At 40.9% G+C, this 16,786-nt stretch overlaps 1 protein-coding gene across 1 annotated transcript in view; it reads left to right on the top strand.

The window, feature by feature from the left end:
• The window catches only part of lama4 (laminin, alpha 4), a 170,466-nt gene that overhangs the window by 31,745 nt on the left and 121,935 nt on the right, over positions 1–16,786 (top strand). The window contains exons 3-5 of the mRNA XM_067984688.1: positions 10,080–10,207; positions 11,734–11,814; positions 13,144–13,358. Of these exons, the coding sequence (XP_067840789.1) occupies positions 10,080–10,207; positions 11,734–11,814; positions 13,144–13,358 (424 nt within the window). The remainder of the gene's footprint in view (positions 1–10,079; positions 10,208–11,733; positions 11,815–13,143; positions 13,359–16,786) is intronic.

The raw sequence follows: 16,786 nt of genomic DNA, 5'->3' as shown, positions 1-16,786 counted from the left end.
TATTAGCTGAAGTATAGAATACAAAAGCAGGGATGTAATGATGGAACTGTATAAAACGCTGGTAAGGCCGCAGCTGGAGTATTGTGCGCAGTTCTGGTCACCACATTACTGGAAGGACGTAATTGCTCTGGAGAGAGTGCAGAGAAGATTTACAAGAATGTTGCCAGGGCTTGAAAATTGCAGCTACGAGGAGAAATTTGATAGGCAGGGGTTGTTTTCCTTGGAGCAGAGGAGGCCGAGGGGAGACTTGATTGAGGTGTACAAAATTATGAGGGGCCCAGATAGAGTAGACAGGAAGTATCTGTTTCCCCTAGCGGAGAGTTCAAGAACTAGAGAACATAGATTTAAGTTGATTGGCGGAAGGATTAGAGGGGACATGAGGAACAAATTTTTTTACCCAGAGGGTGGTGGGTGAATGGAATTCACTGCCCGAATTGGTGGTAGAGGATGGGACCTTCAACTCTTTTAAAAAGTACCTGGGCCTGCACCTAAAGTGCTGTAAGCTGCAGGGCTACAGACCGGGTGCTGGAAGGTGGGATTAGAATGGGCACCTGGTTGTTCTTCAAGCCGGCGTGGATACGATGAGCCAAATGGCCCCCTTCTGTGCTGTATCTTTTCTATGGTTCTATATTTCTATGGATGATACCAGAACTGAGAGGATATACTTATCAGGAAAGACTGAACAGGCTGGGCTCTTTGCTGTAGAAAAAAGGCTGAGAGGTCACCTGATAGAGGTCTTTAAGATAATGAAAGGGTTTGATAGGGTAGATGTAGAGAAAATGTTTCCACTTGTATGGGAATCCAAAATTAGAGGTCATAAATATAAGATAGTCATTAATAAATCCATTAGGGAATTTAGGAGAAACTTCTTTACCCAAAGAGTGGTAAGAATGTGGAACACACTACCATAAGGATTAGTTGAGGCATAGATGTATTTAAGCAAAAACCAGATAAGCACACGAGGGAGAAAGGAATAGAAAGTGGTGGTAGGGTTAGATGAAATAGGGAAGGAGGAGGCTTGTGTGGAGCGTAAATGGCGGCATAGATCAGTTTGGCCGAATGGCCTATTTCTGTGCTGTAGTATCGATGTAGATACTAACTCCACTCAATCCCTTCCCTTGCCAAATAAATCAAAGCCTTCATTAAGCAAAGTCCAGGGGCATAGACTTGAGCGGATCTGGCCAACAACTGGCTTAGCTGTACATTGGCTAATCTGGCTGGATCCCATCTAGCTCTACTGGGCTTTACTCTTCTCTGCCAAAACCACCCATTAATCTAGGAGCATTCTAGAGAGCAAATGTAACCCCTTAGCATCTTTTCTGTATTACCAACTACCTCCTTTAATCCCCCACCACCCTGATATCTAACAATAAGTGTGAGGACCTCATCGATTTCTTTGTCAGGAAGATAGAAACCATCTATTCAGCTGCCTCTTCTGCTTTCTCCCCTACCCATGCCAAAACTCCCTCGAGAACCCCCACCATATCCGTGAACCCCCTTCTCTCTCTAATTTCTCTACCATCTCCCTTCATGGCATCTCATCCATGAGACCATGAAACTCCATGATCAAACTTCAATTCCTCCATCTGTAATTTGCATTTTCTTCTATTTCAGAAATACTCTGAAAAATAATTATTTTCAGGGATAAAACATTTCAGTTTAGTTTTGATTCTCTGATAGTTTTACTCTGATTTGTTTTAGTGAGTGGATTGCTTGCGCATATGCTGAGCATGATTTTGATCCCCTGCTGCTTAACTGTGTGTATAAATTTTGCTAGGCCAATCTGAGTACTGACTCAGAAGATTGTAGAGATGGCAGAGATTTCTCTACCATCTCCCTTCATGGCATCTCATCCATGCGATCTACCTCCTGCTCCCTCAACCTAATTCCCATTAAACTTCTGACCATTCAACTTCCTTTCCTGGCCGACATGCTACCTGACATTGTAAATGGTTTCCTTTCTTCAGGCGCTTTCAAAACCGCTGTCATCACACCGGACCCCCCTCCAACCCCCAATCAAGAAACCCAACAACGGACCTTCCACTGCATCTCCAAACCCCCTTTCCTTTCCAAAGTCACAGAATGTGTTATTGCCTCCCAAATCCATGCCCATATTTCCCACACCTCCCTGTTGAAATCACAAAAAATAACTGGCTGAAAATTGAACATAAATCTCGTCATTAAAAGGGTCCTTACATCGTTAAGTACCAGCCCTAACTTTCTGCGGTGAGTTTAATTCCTTTTAACAGCACAAATGCAGCAATTTCTTGAAACTCATAGGGAGGTTGATGGTGAGCTCTGGTCTTTGCGAGGCTAAGGTATCTCTTTCTTGCCACAAATTGCTGTTTTTTTATACACTAATAACGGAGTACGCATTTAACTCGCCATTATTTTCCCAGCAAATCCTGGGCCAATGAGTATTCCTCTTCAGACTGTGAAGGACCGTCTTACGGGCGTAGTTTGTCTGGATTCATCATATAATCGTAAGCCTGGTGTGAATGATTCTGTCAGGGGTCTTGCCTCTTTCACTCGATACCAAGGATGAGAGGCTTTAGTTATGAGGATAGATTAGAGAAACTGAGGCCCTTTTTATTAGATCAAGAGAAGGTTAAGAGGAGATTGACAGAGGTGTTCAAAATTATGAAAGATTTTGATAAAGTACATCAGGAAAAACAATTGGAGAGTCAGCAGCCAGAGGGAATAAATTTAAGGTCATCACCAAATGATCAAAGGCAGAGGTTGGGAGAGGAATGCCCGATTATATACTGTGGTGGTAGCAGAATCCATTATAGCTTTTAAAAGGGAAATGGATAAATATATGGGGAAAAAAGGTTATGGGGAAAGGGCTGGAAACAGGACTAAAAGGATAGCTCTTCCTGAGAACTGATAAATATACGAGGGACTCGATTGCCTCTTCTCTTCTGCAAGATTCTATTATTTTCACTAATTAAAAAAGGACATTGTGTTTTTAAGCATTTTTTGGCACTTGCATAGCATTAAACTGTGGCTTTACTCTGCACCAGGTGGAACCATTTGTAGGAGGTATTATGTTTTCAGATGGCTATAGTGCAAGATTGTCAAAAACCCAGTCAGGATACTAAAACTCCATGATCAAACTTCAATTCCTCCACCTGTAATTAGCATTTTTTATTTCAGAAATACTCTGAAAAATAATTACTTTCTGGGATAAAACATTTCAGTTTAGTTTTGATCCTTTGATAGTTTTACTCTGATTTGTTTTAGTGAGTGAATTGCTTGCGCATATGCTGAGCATGATTTTGATCCCGTGCTGTTTTACTGTGTGTATAAATTTTGCAAGGCCAATCTGAGTACTGACTCAGAAGATTGTGGATCCAGAGCATATTACATTCTGCCTCATTGTCCAGGAATTTGAAGGCTTACATCAAAATTGTTTATTAAATAATAAGCTCTTGTGCATGTGTGTGTGTGTGTGTGTGCGTCTGTGTATGTATATCTTCAATTGGCATAGCTCTAGTGTTCTGAAGGAAAGTTAACTTTTTGACCCATTAATAAAACAAAATCGTATCTTGTTATTTTAGCAAGTTATATTTTCAAAACTAAATCTAATTTGTCTGGTGATGACACACACAACGGCAAATGAAGCTCAAGACACTGAGTACTGTTGGCAAATTCAGTAAATGGAGCCTCACTCTTGAGAGTCACAGTCATGTTACAGGGAGTGGGGCAAAGACACAAAGTGGGCAGAAACATTCATAAAATCTCCATGAATTAATATGGGGCACTGAGAATTATTATTAAACTTAAGAAATTATCGCCTAGAAATTGGTCCTTGCAAAGCCTAGTTTTCGGGCCCTAGTAAAGCTGAAGTCAATGCAGATTGGGGGAAAAATCTCCAGTGACTGGAGTCATACCTAGCACAAAGGCTGTAGTTATTGGAGGCCAATAATCTCAACCCCAGGAATTTCTGCAGGAATTCCTCAGGGCAGTATATTCGGTGCAACTATCTTCAGCTGCTTTATCAATGACTTTCCTTCCACCTTAAGGTCAGAAATGAGGCTGATCACTGATGATTGCACAGTGTTCAGCTCCATTCGCGGTTCCTCAGATCCATGCCCGCATAAAGAAGAAAATCTGGAAAGCATCCAGGTTTGGGCTGATAAGTGGCAAGTAAAATTTGTGAGATACACCAAGCAATGACCATCTCCTACAAGAGAGAGCCTAACCACTTCCACTTGACATTTAATGGCTTCACAATTGCCGAATCCCCCACCGTTAACATTGACCAGAAACTCAACTAGAGCAGGTCAGAGGCTGGGTATTCGGCAATGATCAGATCACTTCGTGACTCCCCATAGCTTTTCGCCAACCTACAAGGCACAGTCAGGAGTGTGATGGAATACTCTCCAGTTGCCTGGATGGGTGCAGCTCCAACAACACTCAACAAGCTCGACATCTTGTCCACTAGCGTAAACTTCCACCACCGACGCATTGTAGCTGCAGCGTGTACTATCTACAGGAAGCACTACAGCAACTCACCAAGGCTGCTTCAGCCACTTTCAAGACGGCCAAGGGCAGCAGGTGCATGGGATTATCATCACCTCCTAGTTCCCCTCCAAGTCACACACCACCCTGACTTGGAGAGTTATCACCTTTCCTTCATCGTCACTGGGTCAAAATCCTGGAACTCAACACCTAAAAGCATTGTGGGAGCACCTTCACCAAACGGACTGCAGCGGTTCAAGAAAGAGCCTCACCACCACCTTCTCAGGGCAACTAGAACATAAGAAATATGAGCAGAATAGGCCATACGGCCCCTCAAGCTTGCTCCATCATTCAATAAGATTCGACTTCAACTCCACTTTCCCACACAATCCTCATATCCCTTGATTCCCCTAGAGTTCAAAAATCTATCGATCTCAGCCTTGAATATAATCAATGACTCAGCATCCACAGCCCTCTGGGGTAGAGAATTCCAAAGATTCTCAACCCTCTGAGTGAAAAAATACCTCCTCATCTGAGTCTTAAATGGCCAACCCCTTATCCTGAGATTATGCCGCCTAGATCTAGTCCCTCCAGCCAGGGGAAACAACCTCTCAGCATCTACCCTGTCAAGCCCCCTCAGAATCTTGTATGTTTCAATGAGATCACCTCTCATTCTTCTAAACTCCAGAGAATATAGGCCCATTCTACTCAATCTCTCCTCATAGGACAATCCTCTCATCCCAGGAATCAATCTAGTTAACCTTTGTTGCCCCACCTCCATGGCAAGTATATCCTTCCTTAGATAAGGAGACCAAAACTGTACACAGTACTCCAGGTGAAGTCTCAGCAAAGCCCTGTTCAATTGTAGTAAGACTTTTTTTTTATTCATTCATGGGATGTGGGCGTCGCTGGCAAGGCCAGCATTTATTGCCCATCCCTAATTGCCCTTGAGAAGGTGGTGGTGAGCCGCCTTCTTGAACCGCTGCAGTCCGTGTGGTGAAGGTTCTCCCACAGTGCTGTTAGGTAGGGAGCTCCAGGATTTTGACCCAGCGACGATGAAGGATCGGCGATAAATTTCCAAGTCGGGATGGTATGTGACTTGGAGTGGAACGTGCAGGTGGTGTTGTTCCCATGTGCCTGCTGCCCTTGTCCTTCTAGACGGTAGAGGTCGCGGGTTTGGGAGGTGCTGTCAAAGAAGCCTTGGCGAGTTGCTGCAGTTTATCCTGTAGATGGTACACACTGCAGCCACTGTGTGCTGGTGGTGAAGGGAGTGAATGTTTAGGGTGGTGGATGGGGTGCCAATCAAGCAGGCTGCTTTGTCCTGGATGGTGTCGAGCTTCTTGAGTGTTGTTGGAGCTGCACTCATCCAGGCAAGTGGAGAGTATTCCATCACACTGCTGTAGATGGTGGGAAGTCTTTGGGGAGTCAGGAGGTGAGTCACTTGTCGCAGAATACCCAGCCTTTGACCTGCTCTTGTAGCCACAGTATTTAAGTGGCTGGTCCAGTTAAGTTTCTGGTCAATGGTGACCACCAGGATGTTGATGGTGGGGGATTCGGCGATGGTAATGGCGGTGAATGTCAAGGGGAAGTGGCTAGACGCTCTCTTGTTGGAGATGGTCATTGTCTGGCGCGAATGTTACTTGCCACATTTCAGCCCAAGCCTGGATGTTGTCCAGGTCTTGCTGCATTCGGGTACGGACTGCTTCATTATCTGAAGGGTTGTGAATGGAACCCCTTACTCTTGTACTCCAACCCCCTTACAATAAAGGCCATCATGCCATTTGCCATTGCTTGCTGTAATTGCACACTAACTTTTTGTATTTCTTGTACGAGGACACCCAATTCTCTCTGAACAACATTTAAAGTTTATCACCATTTAAAAATATTCTGTTTTTCTATTCTTCCTATCAAAGTGAATAACTTCACATTTCCCCACGTTACACTCCACCTGCCACCTTATTGCCCACTCACTTAACCTGTCAATATCCCTTTGCAGATTCTTTGTGTCTTCCTCACAGCTTACTTTCCCACCTAGACAGACCATCTGCCCTGCCATCCCTATCTAACCTTGATTTATATATTTACTTTATCAGAGTTTTTATTCACTCACTATTCTTAGTTTTATTAACATCAGTTTATCTTCGATAAGCTTGCCCATGGAATAAAGGGGGCAGTAGCAACATAGATACAGAATTGGCTAAGGGACAGGAAACAGAGAGTAGTGGTGAATGGTTGTTTTTCGGACTGGAGGGAGGTGTACAGTGGTGTTCCCCAGGGGTCAGAGCTGGGACCACTGCTTTTCTTGACATATATTAATAACTTGGACTTGAGTGTACAGGGCACAATTTCAAAATTTGCAGATGACACAAAACTTGGAATGGTAGTGAACAGTGAGGAGGATTGTGATAGACTTCAATAGGATATAGACAGGCTGGTGGCATGGGCGGACACATGGCAGATGAAATTTAACGCAGAAAAATGCGAAGTGATACATTACGTTAGGAAGAACAAGGAGAGGCAATATAAACTAAAGGGCACAACTCTAAAAGGGGTACAGGAACAGAGAGATCTGGGGGTATACGTGCATAAATCATTGAAGGTGGCAAGGCAGGTTGAGAAAGCAGTTAAAAATCATACGGGAACTTGGGTTTTATAAATAGAGACATAGAGTACAAAAGTATGGAAGTCATGATGAACCTTTATGAAACACTAGTTCGGCCACAACTGGAGTATTGTGTACAGTTCTGAGCATCGCACTTTAGGAAGGATGTGAAGGCCTTAGAGAGGGTGCAGAAGAGCTTTACTGGAATAATTCCAGGGATGAGGGACTTTAGTTAACTGGATAGACTGGAGAAGCTGGGGTTGTTCTCCTTGGAACAGAGATGGTTGAGAGGAGATTTGATAGAGGTATTCAAAATCATGAAGGGTCTAGACAGAGTAGATAGAGAGAAACAGTTCCCATTGGCGGAATGGTCAAGAACCAGAGGACATAGATTAATGGTGATTGGCAAAAGAACCAAAGGTGACATGAGGATAAACTTTTTTACACAGCTAGTGATTAGGATCTGGAATGCACTGCCCGAGGGGGTGGTGGAGGCAGATTCAATCATGGCCTTCAAAAGGGAACTGGATAAGTACATGAAAGGAAACAATTTGCAGGGCAACAGGAAAACGGCGGGGGAGTGGCATGAGCTGGATTGCTCTTGCATAGAGCTGGCGCGGACTCGATGGGCCGAATGGCCTCCTTCCGTGCCGTAACCTTTCTATCATTCTATGATTCTACTTTAAGATATTAATATAAGCTGTTAGTTTAACACACTGCCCTAAGTTAGAGAGAAAAGAAAACAGTAATACTCACCAACGAATCACCTACCTGCTGTCCTGTAACGTCACTCCTTCAAGTTTATGTCTGTGTGAGTGAAAGAGAAAGAGGCTCCGCTGTCGTTCTCCTCTCCTGCTCTCAGGCCTCCTTTTATCTGCTCTCCTCTCCTGCTCTCAGGCCTCCTTTTATCCGCTCTCCTCTCCTGCTCTCGGGCCTCCTTTTATCCGCTCTCTTCGCCTTGTCCTCTCCCACTCTTGGACCTCCTTTTATCCGCTCTCCTCTCGCTCTCCTCTCCCGCTCTTGGGCCTCCTTATATCTGCGTGCCTCTCCAACTAGCGATGGGCAATTACTGCTGGCCTTGTCAGCAATGTCCACATCCCAAGAATTAATTTTTAAAAAGATGTAGAAGAATCTGTTAAATTTGTTTATTCAGGTGACGGACCTTACTGAATAACATATGAGTAATGAATCCAAACATTACCCAATAAACTTTCTGTTCATACCATTGATAAAACCAAGCCAAACATGGAGAATACAATTGTTTAGAAAATAGGAGTAAAAGACTGGTGAATTCATCCCACAGTGAGGTGATGCCATGAAATCGGAGAGGATGTGACAGCTTCCTAAAACAGTGAAAAAATTGTTGGGTTTGTTGTTGTCATGGAAAAATTGTTGTAACTATTCACATCATCGTCCTTGTTGGTTGCATGGTTGTTAAGGGAACATTACATATTTTGCATTCAATTTTCTTTTGCATGAAGTTGAAGGAAAGATCCCTGCTAGAGTTTAACAGTGATTGAAAAACAAATCTTCCAGGCTGAACCCCTTGCTATAAGAAATTTTATAATGGAGTATTTTCTAATGACGTTACGCATATTGTAACACAAATTAGATCCCAATACTGTGGAAATAAAAATCACAGGCACACCGGCACAGGCATGTCATGGAGAGCCCTGAGCTTTTGTTCCATTTGCATATTAATATGATCGCCTGACTCATGCATAATATAAGTACATTATTAAACATTATGAGAAACCAAATCGATCTTTGCTGAATGGTAATGCAGTTACCCCTCATTTATTAAATTATAGGTTTAAGAATCAGTGCCACTGATATAAACTGATCCACCAACTTACCCCCATCACATTATGATGATTTGAAATGTTGTCCACTTTCTTTATAATATGCCAATAGCTAGCAAAAAAAATTACAAAATGGACCCTCGCATAAACAAGAGTCCATTTGATTTCCCTAGATATTCTGTGTGGATTCTGTCAATGTGCTATGCAATAGAGTATTTGTTGTCTAACTCTATCTAAAGACTGTTGATAAAAAAGTAACTATTTTACTCACAAATCAATATTCTGTAATAAATGAGCACTCTTACAGTCTCTATCACAATTATTTTTTCAATTTACTGCTTTTTTTTTCTATGCAGCATTTGAAATCACATAATTAGGACCTCATGTAAAAGCTCCCATAAGACTTCAAATGCTGTTTACAAGAAAACAATGCACCGCACCGACAAATTAATTGGCTCAGAAATGAAGACCCCTATTATACAACAACAAAGGTCATTTCACAGTTACAAGCATCAGGACTTTGCTGTTGAGGTGTGGACAGATAGAGACCTTTATCTTGTCAGACTAAGGAGCTGTTAATGCTGCACTATTGAAATCAAGCAAAACCAGTAGCCATCAGACAAGCACATTATAACTGTCATCACACCTCAGTGGGGAGCAATATAATCAGGGCAGAGTTTTGGGGTCATTAATGGGATAGGTTACTTGTTACCTTTAAAGGAATGTAACCGTCAACAAAATCTTCAACATTTTTTTTGTTCCGTTTGCAAACAGATAACTGATGATGTAAATTGGATTAAAACATTTCATCATATCATTTGCACATGATACCGTTGCAGTGCATGGCTTTTTTCCCCTCCACAAACTAAAAAAGTTTGCCAAATATTTTTTTCTCAAAACAGTGTGCCTTTATGGATGTATGGTTACACTGAGTCTGTACCAAAGCTGGAAGAAGGGTAGTTTATAACAAAAGCAAATGTACTTAACAGAAACATAAGCTTGTAAAAATAAGAAGCCGGAACTCTGTACAGCACTTGCATCAAACATTCTTGCTGGTATTACATGAATATTTTATTTATGTTGGTTTGAAAATGTCAACTTAAAATAAATATTGCAAAAGAAAAAAATACTTCAGCTGCTTTTGGAACTCAATTGCAATCTTTAGCCCAGTAAATGATGAAATCTGAATAATTTATCACTTTGTATTTCAGGGCTGTCAGAACAACACAACTGGGAACCACTGTGAAAAATGTCTTGACGGATATATTGGTGATGTCGTCCAGGGCCATCCTAAATCTTGTCAGCCTTGTCCTTGCCCTCTAAGTGTACCTTCAAACAAGTATGTTGGACAAAATAGAGATCTATTAACTGCAGTCCTGCATTTGCTGGATGCATCAGAAAGTGATGTAATCTGTAGTAAACAACCTAAATAGAGTAGGTCTGATGTATGTATGGACGTACATATGGATGTAATGAAAGGATAAAATAACATTTTCATGAAGGTCTAGGTGAGAAGATACTTTTGTATTCAACATATGTTCTTATATTTTTGGACACTAAAAGAATCAAGGGATATGGGGATAGGGTGGGAAAGTGGAGTTGAGGTAGAAGATCAGCCAAGATCTTATTGAATGGCGGAGCAGGCTCGAGGGGCCGTATGGCCTACTCCAGCTCCTATTTCTTATAGAATCATAGAAGTTACATGGAAACAGGCCCTTTGGCCCAACATGTCCATGTCGCCCAGTTTATACCACTAAGCTAGTCCCAATTGCCTGCACTTGGCCCATATCCCTCTATACCCATCTTACCCATGTAACTGTCCAAATGCTTTTTAAAAGACAAAATTGTACCCGCCTCTACTACTGCCTCTGGCAGCTCGTTCCAGACACTCACCACCTTTTGAGTGAAAAAAATGCCCCTCTGGACCCTTTTGTATCTCTCCCCTCTCACCTTAAATCTATGTCCCCTCGTTATAGACTCCCCTACCTTTGGGAAAAGAAAAGTTTAATCTCCCTGTCGGGGAATTGAACCCCGGTCTTCCCCGTGATAGGCGGGGATACTCACCAAAATACTAATGAGGATGCACATTCTTATGGTTTAAGGCTGTTTGTTTTTAAATCTTCCAAACACCATAGTTCATGTAAGCTTGTTTAAGGTAAACAGGTGATGGCCTGCATAAAAATGGCACATAAAGGAATATAGCATGAACACATTAAACAATCATATGTGAACTTCATCAATTGGAAGTCCTACCCTGTAGAACTGACCGTCATCTGGTAGGAGTTAAGAATAGAACTTTTCAGGTGCTGAATTCAGGAGATAATGGATGCATATTGCTTTTGAAAAATGGTAAGATTGAATCCTGAAAAATGACCTGCGGAACAGTGGGTCTTCAGTGAGCCTGAGTGGTTTAATTTCATTTGTATGTCCCTATATCGGTATTGTGAAGTTCCACTCTTGTGTCCTTGAAGTAGGTTCAGATCAAATGACAACCTTTATTTTTTAAAGTGTTTCCGTGTAAAGCAAAAATGGCAACAGAAAACTTGGAAATTGTTAGAGAGCTATTTTCAAGTTGTAGAAAATAATGGACTTAGAATCTCTTGATTTAATTTCAAATTTTTAATGTTAAAATCAGTTATAAATAGCTTGGTTTATACAGAAGAATGATTGCCCTTTGTTCCTTATTAAGGATTAGTTTACCAAAGTAGAATCACACTGGTTGGCCTTATTAATAAGTTTTGCCATTGAATATTAAGCCTGGTCTAATGTAACATAAAATATGGTAAGAATGGGAGAAAAAACTTTAAAACTGCTATGAGCAGAAAATGACTACCTATATTTTTGTTTTTTCTTTCCATTTTTCAGTTTTGCTGTTTCTTGTATGATTAAAGCTGACAAAATGCGCTGTGTTTGCCAGGAAAATTATGCTGGACCCAGATGTGAAAGGTCAGTATTTGTTTATTGGTTGTTTGTATTAAATTGTATGTGATAGTAAAACTGTATTTTAAGATCTGGGAGCTCCACAAAGCTTGCTGGATTCACATTGTTGAATTGTCTAGAGGCTTGGATACCAGTGGTGCTGCCTTTGGAATGTGGTTCCAATCACATGTTACGTAGTATTACATAGTATTTACAGCACAGAAGCAGGCTATTCAATCCAATAGGCCTGTGCCAGTGTTTTTGTTCCACACAAGCCTCCTCCCACCTTACTTCATCTCACCCTTTCAGCATATCCTAATCCTTTCTCCCTCATGCATTTATCATGTTAAACTTGGATTAGGATTGTCCAGTCAATTGGCTGCATATTTTTGGTTCTGACTTATTGAGGGTAATTGTCATCTTCACCGCATGGATGGTAAACTGACGGAGTTTACCCGCTCATTATAGAACTTGCCTGCTTTTCATTTCCAAATCGAAATGAAAACCGGGCAGGTTATACAACGGTGAGCGATCCACTCTGTCAGTTTGCTGCTCAAGCAATGAAGGTAAAAATTACCCTCAACGATTAAAGAATTTAGACCTGAATATCCAATCAGATAAATTAACTGGGACATAGCTCCTGAGAAGTAGTGGTGTTATTGGATTCAGCCATTACCTCTCCGAGCCATTGTACTGTTTTTATGTAATTCTGAGCTTTAAATGGCCGGTAATGTGATCATCCTTCTCTCTTTGTTCTACACAGAATTAGCCATGAATAATGGTGTGCCCCACCCCATAGCAGTTACTACAAATTAAGCAAAACCTTAAAGGTGTATTCCCAGTAGGTCACTGTGCCAGATTCCAGCCAATTCTACACCAGATTGTACACAGTACAATTCTCTGTGGCAAATATTGCTGATATTCAGCCTCTTTTTCTGGATTTTGCAGCATCTAGACTTATCTATTACAGTTGTGAACAGCCATTTATTTAAGCTTCAGTGTGCCGCAGGCGCCTAATTACTATTTTTCTGCTGAGAAATGTATTACCATTTTATTCCACACATTCTTCAGGAGGTAGGCTATGAGAACATTGTCTTGGTAGTGTAGAGGGAGTTTTACCCTACATCTAAACTATATTATAGTTGGCCTGGGAGTACTTCATGATGGCATAGGGTACAAAAGTAGAAAATATTCAATTTCCCAGTAATGCGAACCCTCATTTTAATAAAACCTGCCTCAAAGATGCAAAAGATTTCAACAAAGTAGTCATCTCCCAAATATGGAAGACTACATCTGCATCACAAGAAAAGAGAAAATACATTGTTCATGGTGTAAAATGATGCTTGTTTATTCCAGATGTGCACCTGGTTACTATGGAACACCTTTGCTCTTCGGAAGCATTTGTAGAAAATGTAACTGCAATGGTAACTCCGATCCCAATCTAATATTTGATGACTGCGATGAGGTAACCGGGTATTGTCGCAATTGTCTGCGAAATACAACAGGTATCCACTGTGAACACTGTGCTCCAGGTTACTATGGCGATGCCATCAATGCTAAAAACTGCACAGGTGTGTACATCCATTTAAATCATTGTTCAATATTCATAGTAATTTCCCAATGCAGTTGGTGACCTTTCGAGTGAAACAGAATGGGCAGTAAACATTTTTAATCCATTTAGTTTCAAGTTGACAATGTGCACTTAATTACCAAAAGCATTTATGTGTGGGCCAAATGTGAAAAACATTATTTTAGAAATGAGAGTCTGATTTTGTAATAAGGAAAATGAACACACTTTTCAGGCTCAGAATATAAAATTCCACAAGTGTTTTGCAAATTGGATAGCCAGGTGGTGAAGTATAGAATACTGGAGCCTGGTCTTCAGTTGCTTCCAAGCCTTTATTCACAGAGATCCCACTTATACACACACCACACCCTAGATAAGCTCTCATATAAAAAGGATACAAGAGAGTCCCCAATTGACACACATCACCTGAATATAATTAACATTCATTGATAAAAATCACATGATACAATTAACAAAGTGTGTTTGGATTTAGAATTTTAGTATGTTGTCTACTGTTCTCATCCTTTTAAGAAAATAAGACTCTTGATTTTTTTTTCCCCTCTAATGGCCTTTTTCCAATCATTATGTTTGAGGATGCTTAATCAAATTCCTGGAGGAAACAAGGTACTAGGAAAGTTTCCTTATGGAAATATGATGAGAATTCTATGAGTGAGGGGAGCAAGAATATGGGGAACTAGTCATATTCTTTGTGAATAGCCAGGGACTGAAGCGGCAGTATTAAGTATTCATATAGGAAACTATAAGGATGACTTGGATTCCATTGTGATTAGTTCACTAACTTTTCACCTCTGTGCCTGAGTCTGAATCTATCCCCAAGCTAATGAGGTGAAATTCTCCTTTCTCTGCCTGCTGTAAGGGTTCCACATAGGATATGCATGAGCACAGTTTCTAGAGATCGCTGATCCACACTGAGGTTATTAGGTACAAATTGTCATTAATTCAGCAATCCAGCTTGGCCCTATCAACTTCCTCACAATCATCAGCAAAGTGTATCAAGTGACACCAATTCACCAGTAACCTACTCACCGATGTTCAATGCCAGAACCACTCGGCTCCAGACCCCATTACACCTTTGATCCAGGCATGGTTATAAAAGCTGATTGCTGGGGTAGAGGTGAGAGTAACTGCCCTTGTCTTCGAGGCAGCATTCAACCAATGAGCCCTAGCAAAACTAAGGTCAATGAGAAAACCCATTAGTGGCTGGAGTCATACCTGACACATGGAAAGATGGTCTTACTTATCAGTGGCCCATCAATGCGACTACAGGACCCAAATGCAGGAGGTTTTCAGGGCAGTGTCCTTAGCCCAAACATCTTCAGTTGCTTCATTAATGACATTCTCTCTACCATAAAGCAAGGAATGGGCTGTTGATTGTCAGTTAAACTCCATTAACAACTACTCCTAAATTGAGGCAGTCCAAGGCAGCCTACAGCAAGCCCTGAACTACATTCAGGCTTGGGCTGAACCTTCCTGACCTTCAATGGAATCACAATCGCTGAGTCCCCCATCATCAACATCCTGGGGGTCACCATTAGCCAGAATCTTAACTGGACCAGCCATATTGACACCCTATATACAAGAGAAGATTAGAGGCTAGGTACTCTGTGATCAGTGGATTACCTCCTGACATCTCAAAGCCTCTCCATCACCTACAAGGCTCATCAGGAGAGTGATGGAATACTTAGCTGGATGGGTGCAGCTGCAACAACACTCAAGGAGCTCAACAGCATGTAGGGCAAAGAAGCACTGCTGATCTTATGCAGAAGGAAAATAATTGATGAAGCAGCTGAAACATTAAATGTGTGTGCATTTTCTGCCTGTCCCATCACACTTTCTGTGGCACACTTCTCTGTTAGATTTAATTATAGGAATGTATATTCAAAGCACATTTCTTGCAGTTGACTGTCTTATAAGCAAAATTCTTCCAACAATCCTTTATAGAAAGAAAAACAGTAATTTTCAATGTATGAGGATCTCCTCCACCAACACAAAATAGCATATCAACACAGGTGTTAGAATATCTGTGCCCAATAACTTAAAAATTTACCTTAGCAATCTCACTTAAAAAAGGCAGGAGGAAAGCAGGATTCTAACCTTTAGCCTATAGAGCAATTGAACTCTGGCTTATTGATAAAGGAATCAAAGGCCCTAAAATTGCGTAGAGGTTCTCCTGGTCTCCCACTGTAACTTCGGCAGGACACCAGCAGAACTCCACAATGGATGTGGAATATTTATCAATTACGGAGACAGGCTAACAAATTGCTTACTACTTACAGTCGCTGAGGAAACAACTTTAAAGTCAACCACAATAACATTTTCACCACCTTTCATCTCAGTGTCTTTTTTGAAGCTTGTGTGAATTCACATTGTTTCAAAACATAACTCTTTCCAAATCCTTTCTGTGAAAAAAAATGGTAAAAAAAAATCCTGAAACATGATATGTAATTGTTCTAAATTTGCTATTTATTGCGGATGCTCAGTCACAAAATGATGTGGACTCTTTTGATCTGGACGGCGTCTTTGAAAATGCTCAAAAATATAGTTTTGAGAATTACAGCAGAGTCAATGGCAATTTCAGCTGTGGATTTTTTAAAAATACAAGACATTTTTGAAAATGATGTAATTCCTTTAATGCATATTCACAAAACCTGCTCATCATTCACTTTACTTCAGTTCAGTTTCTTCTGTTGAAAAGCCTATTTGAACACTGCCATAATTAACTCAATTCTAAAAATACTCCCATGAGTACTCTGATCAAGATCAGAATCCCATCCCCTTTTCATATGCTCCATTACATTAGTGAAATGATCCAATTACACAATTTCAAACAACAGTTACAGTGGGAATTAAGAGCAGGTGGAGCTTTCCCTAACGTCCTGTAAAGCATTCAGAAAACATTTCTAAAAATTCCTGGGGAACAGAAATACGATTGTTCAAGTGTTGTCTATCTCAGTTCAAAGGGATGGAAAACTGTCTTCTGAAACATTTCACCTTATTCAAAAACTGAGAAGAGCTTGGTGGCACGATAGCCTCTATGGTTGTGTCTGCCACCTTTTTAATCCTGGTTTTAGTGAAACTAAAGCCCTGAAATAATGCAGTGGAATATTGTGTGAAAAAGTGTTCCTTTGAAATTTTTCTCTCCATGTTTTAGCAGACACATTAATTCATCTGAGATTACTACCTCTGCTGAAATAGCAGAATGAGGAATTTCAAAGGAATGTGTCGGAATGCACCAGAACAATCTCGTATATAGTTATTGCACAGTGTTTTTTCAAAGGAAAGGGCTGATTTTCCAAATACTTTCTACCAACAGGGAGTTTCACCCACTGGAAGCACAAATTGGGAAATTGCAGGCATGTTCCCATGATATCCGTACATTTATTTTAATAGATGGAGAATCATGGGGAATGC

This window comes from Heptranchias perlo, chromosome 5, assembly GCF_035084215.1.
Source record: "Heptranchias perlo isolate sHepPer1 chromosome 5, sHepPer1.hap1, whole genome shotgun sequence".
In the NCBI taxonomy this organism is placed as follows: Eukaryota; Metazoa; Chordata; class Chondrichthyes; order Hexanchiformes; family Hexanchidae; genus Heptranchias; species Heptranchias perlo.
The sequence above is the reverse complement of the archived record's forward strand: the minus strand, read 5'-3'. Positions and strand labels throughout refer to the sequence as shown.